The 5,892-nt window shown below is 34.5% G+C and overlaps 1 protein-coding gene across 1 annotated transcript; it reads left to right on the forward strand.

Annotated features, from left to right (window-relative positions):
* Positions 1 to 4,618: 4,618 nt before the first annotated feature.
* LOC142177787 (uncharacterized) lies at positions 4,619 to 5,409 on the forward strand. Its single transcript, XM_075247002.1, has 2 exons — positions 4,619 to 4,831; positions 4,981 to 5,409. The coding sequence occupies exons 1-2, from the start codon at positions 4,619 to 4,621 to the stop codon at positions 5,407 to 5,409; spliced, it is 642 nt and encodes a 213-aa protein (XP_075103103.1).
* Positions 5,410 to 5,892: the final 483 nt, after the last annotated feature.

A 5,892-nucleotide genomic window follows, 5' to 3' on the forward strand; every position in this document is an offset into this window, starting at 1 on the left:
ATCTCACATCAGCTGAGAATCAAACTCGCGTAGTTCGGTAAATCGAGTATTTTTCTCTTTTGATTTTTATGAAAATTAATCCATACACTAAAATAAGAGAATGATTCTTTTTTTTTTAATAATTACACTAATTTTTAAAGCCAGTTGACAATGCAAGTAAGCCTTCCAAATGATGTATAAAGTAGTACACAAGTGAACATGATGGTCTCAAAGAGGATACCTGTCTTATACGGACCCGGCCCCTGTACCGAGTTTCCCTAAGTCAAATGCACGTGATGCACATAAAGCGATCCTACTAGGGATATCCGACATGAGGTTTGTTCTTTTAGGTTTAAATCCTGGTGGAAAAGGCATCAAGACTGGCTTACTCGAGCGGACAACTCGAACCGAGAAGGCTCAATTAGCATTGCTTTCTGGCTTAACTGGTGGTGCTCCCCGCCTAAAACATATGTGACTAAAATACTTCACCAGGTGACAAGCACCTCGGCTATCTCAAAGAAAGCGGGTTATGTCAAGCAAATGCTCAATTTTAATTTCAAGAAGACTTAGAGGGGGTGCATGAGAAAACAGTTTATATGTACAGTTCAACAATATCAAAATGGTAAAAGGCGAACAGGTAGCACATTAGGCACAACTAAATCGCAATATTTACAAAATTAATAAAGCCAATTAAAAAGTCAACATGTACAAGCTCGAATTCTTATAAATCCCCAGCAGAGTCGCCAAAGTTGTCACACCCTTTTTCTACCCCCGAAAGATATGTGTATGGATTTGTGGGTTAAAGAGTTTTTCCAATTAAAGTGATATTTTTGAAATAAGGATTTCTTTGTTTACAGAGTCGCCACTTGGAATTGATTTTTGGGTGTTCCAAGTCACATTTTATTTGAATCCCTATTCAAAGGAAGATTTGACTCTTTTATATCTGTCCGCAAAAATAAAGTTCGGGTAAGGAATTCTGTTGACTGGGGAGAAGGTGTAAGGCATTTTCCGAGTCCCGTGATTCTAGCACGGTCAATTTATCAACTTAAAACTTGGCTTAAATTAATTTTGGACAAACCGTGATTTATATGATTTTCATGTTTTACCTATCCGCTTCTATTTCTTGATTATTAGAATTATAAAAAAAGGATTTGGATAAATTACGTCGTCATAACCACGCTACACAAGCGAATGTGTGATCGAATAACAAAATTAATTAGCTTATCATAATTGCGCCTCGCAAGCGAATCCACAATCACGACAATCGACTATTTGTAGTACTTTTGAGAAATTACTACATCTGAGAATATTGATTCTTGAAGATTATTAAAAAAAGTTAACTATCGCGTCACGCAAGCGAATCCGCAATTTAACAAAGGATTAACTAACATAAAATTTAACTGCGGGTATGATATGAAATTATTGAATTACGCTACGCAAGCAATTCCGTGAGTTAAAGAGCGCCTACTAATTGCCTAGCATGTAAATTAATGGGAGACTAAGTCGTAAAGTTATTTAAATAAAAGAAAAATCTGATTTTTATTGAGATTACGTGACTAAAGAAAAATATAGAAGTTGACAAACTTTGCTTATTGAATTTATGACGGTATTGGACTAGCTACTTAAAGAAACGTAAGGAAAAAGGGATCAACTTGTGGACTATACTAATATTCGGCCTGCTACAATAATTAAAAGACATGGGCTAGCTGAAATATCATTATGGGCCTACAAATTTCAGCTTGGACCTTAAAAGGTTTCAAACTAAATTAAAACCCACCCCACAACCACTAATATTCGAATATTTACCCTCCCCTACCCATTAAAGAATTCTACCCACTAAATAATTACAACTCCTACCCATTTAATAAATAAACGACAATAACAAAATAACTACCCACGCTTTTAATGCCCTACATATAAAAACGCAGAAGCTGCTCAAAATTTTAGAAAATTAGCGGACAGACATGGAAAAACGCAGAAGCTCTTCAAAATTTCAGAAAATTAGCGCACAAAATTGAGATTTCCACTGATCGAAGAGCAGTAAGTGTGAAAAAACAGATCGAAGATGTTGATTCGGATTTTAATTTCGCTGTTCTCTTCAGATTTTGATTTTGCTGTTGGTTTGATTTTGATTTCGGAGCTAAACTTCTGAATTTTAGCTGAAAATTCTAATCTAGGTTTGGAGATCTGGAGATCTAGAGGTTTGATTTCGCTGTTGTTTTGTTGAAATTTCGAACACTGTTGATTTCGAACACTGTTAAAATTTGCATTGTTGAGATTCAATTTTGGACATAAAAGTGATTATAACTTTAGAATCATGGAAAATATTCCAATTCTGCTGCAACATAGTGGAGAATGGGATGATAACAATAATTTCATAAATTTTCATGTTGATGCAATTCTAATAAAGACCTATTGGAAATTTGAACAACTTCTCAGAGAAATTGCAAAGCAACTGCAAAAGGACAGTAAAACAATAGTTATTCAGTATGCTATTGCTCAAGGATATCCACCAATTACAATTTGCAGCGATATGAGTGTTAGTGTTTATATGGAATTGAAAAAATCAAGTGCAGGGATGACAACACTTCCCCTGTGTGTGTCGTTTGCTAAAAACACTATAGCTGCAAGCACCTCCAGTTTCGATGTTGCTCCAATTTCACCAGAAATTGCACAATTTGAAAGCACTGATATGATTACTACGTTTGATGTGCAAGAAGGAGATGACACCATTTTAGAACTTGATGATGCAAACATCATAACTGATCAATTTCATCAAAATGTTGAAAAAGGCCAAATTTACGAAGACAAGAACCTGCTGGCTCTTGTTATGAAACAGTATGCTGTTAGAGAAAAATGTCAATATCGGGTTCATAAATCATGCCCAAGAAGGTTCGTCTGCATGTTTTCAAGTAAAAAAACTATGTGATACCTATATAGTATATAAGTATGCTAAATCAGTATACTATGAGAGTATGGAATTGTATTGGTTTGTCTGTGTTTTTTATCAGTGATACTGGTATAGTATATAAGTATGCTATATCAGTATACTATGCGAGTATATAACTGTATTGGTTTGTCTTTGTTATTATCAGTAAAACATAATACCAATATAGTATATATGTATGCTAAATCAGTATACTATCTGAGTATAGAATTGTGCTGCTTTGTCTATATTTTTTATCAGCAAAATATGATACTGATACAGTATATAAGTATACCAACAGAGTGTACCATGTGAGTATATAATTGTACGGTGTTTTGTGTGTGTTTTTATCAATAAAACATTATACATAACTGTATTTGTATTATAAACAGGTATATCCTTGAATGCGTGGATGAAAGATGCACTTGGAGACTTAAAGCATCAAGCCTGCGAGCATCAAATCTTTTCAAAGTGACAGATTTCAATTCTGTCCACAGTTGTTTAACTGATAAGAGATTTTGTTCACAAAAGTAAGTTGTCTCAGCTTTTGTTGCAGCTGTGGTACAAGATAAACTTGTTGACCCGAAAACCATATATACACCAACTGATATCCAGAGAGACATCCAAAAAGCATATGGTATGGACTTAAGCTACATGCAAGCATGGAGATCAAAAGAAAAAGCAATGCAATTATTGAGACGATCACCAAGTGAATCATACAAGAAAATGCCAACATATCTTTATATGTTAGAGTACGCTAACCCAGGATCAGTGACACGACTACACACTGAAGGAGATGGGAGCTTCTTGTATGCATTCATAGCTATATATGCATCGATTAGAGGATGGGTCTATTGTAGGCCAACAATTGTAGTTGATGGAAGTTTTTTAAAGTCAACATATAGAGGGACCATACTCACGGCTTCCACGCAAGACGCAGAGGGTAAGAATACAATCCAATTACATTCAGTTAAAGAAACAAAAAATATTTTCAAATATTATATGATACCAGTATGGTATACAAGTATACCAAGAGAGTATATAGTTGTTTTGCTACACACCTGCACGTACCTATAACTATACTACTATATGAAATACTAAATTAATATTTTGTGTACAATCCAATTACATTCAGTTAAAGAAACAAAAAAAAATATTTTCAAATATTATATGATACCAGTATGGTATACAAGTATACCAACAGAGTATATAGTTGTTTTGCTACACACCTGCACCTACCTATGACTATACTACTATATGAAATGCTAAATTAATATAGTGTGTTGTAATTGATATTTTGTTCTTTGGGTTTACAGGACAAATTCTACCCCTCGCATATGCAATTGTTGATTCGGAAAATGATGCATCGTGGGAATGGTTCTTCGTGCAGTTGAGAGAAACCTATGGACAAAGAGAGGGAATGTGCATTGTATCAGACAGGCATGATGCTATATGGGAAGCAACTTCAATTGTCGGTCCAGAAGTCCCTCATTGTGCATGTATGTTCCATCTGTGGAACAACATAAAGACAAACTTCAGGAAGAGCCAAAAACAAATCAAAGAAGTATATTTTGCTTTAGCAAGAGCATACACTGTTGAAGAATTCAACATGCATATGGAAGAGTTAGAGCTATTGATAGTAGAGTGAAAACATACCTGATGGATATTGGATATGATAAATGGTCCCGGGCGCATTCCAAGGCAAATAGAACCATGACCATGACATCGAATATTGCGGAATCAGTAAATGCAGCAAACAAGCACGCAAGAGACCTCCCAGTTGTGAATTTGCTTGACTTTATGACAACATTGATTCAAAAATGGAATTACACCAATCGGAAGGATGCAGTGGAATCATTTATGAAGATTGGTGCAAAGTATGAAAAAATATTGGCAGATAATACTATCTTATCACAGACGATGACGGTATGCATTTTCAAAATCATAAAAACACTGCATGTACTGTATTTTTACTTTTTTACCTTAGTGATTTCACTAAACAACTGAATATTGTTATTTAAAAAATACTATTACTTCATATAGCTAATGACTTTTCTTAATTAAAATTATACTAGGTGTTGCCATCAACTGAATTCTTACATTTAGTAATTGATGGCCAAACAAGAAATGTGGTGCGCCTACATGAAAGAAACTGCAGTTGTGAGAGGTTTCAGCTTGACGATATTCCATGTCTACATGTAATGGCAGTTATACAAAAATTCCATATGGATTCATACAAGTATTGCTTGGATTACTACAACATAGACTACTTGCTGAAAACATATGAGATACCAGTAAATCTGTTGCCTGATGAAACAACGTGGCAAATTCCAGAACATGTCTCTTCGCAGGTGGTACTGCCACCAAAAGGAAAAATCAAACCAGGAAGACCTAAAAAGAAGAGAGGCATAGGAGGCTGGGAAGGAAATACAGTTACATGTGCACTATGCGGGAGAAAAGGACACAACCGGAGAACATGCCAAAATATTCCAAAGAGAGATTGATATAATGCTTCAATGTTTTTATACAACTCATTTATTGTAGAATCATAACATTTGAATAACAAAAAATAAAATGCATTTCTTGCACTGGACATATATTTGGTATGATGATTCTTTGCGAAATTACTTTTTGGCAACAAATTTATATGGCTACTTGTATTTTCAATAAGAATCTGTTTATTTTCTATTTTAGTATATAAAAGTGGGATGCATTTACATCTAGTTGCTGCAGGAAAAAAGATGCTAAAATATATCTGTGATACCCAAGTGGTATATCTGTATACCTTATTGGTATATCTGTATACCTTATTAGTATCAAACACGCTTTGCAGCTCATGTCTGTATTGAACTATAACAAATTGGAAGCCATTTACATGCAGTTATTTGTGCATCATTAGGTACATTAATACAAGGTGATACCCAATGTTATATTTGTATACCTCGCTGGTATATAGTGGTATTGCACTAATATGGCTAAAACAAAAT

This window comes from Nicotiana tabacum, chromosome 3, assembly GCF_000715075.1.
Source record: "Nicotiana tabacum cultivar K326 chromosome 3, ASM71507v2, whole genome shotgun sequence".
NCBI lineage: Eukaryota > Viridiplantae > Streptophyta > Magnoliopsida > Solanales > Solanaceae > Nicotiana > Nicotiana tabacum.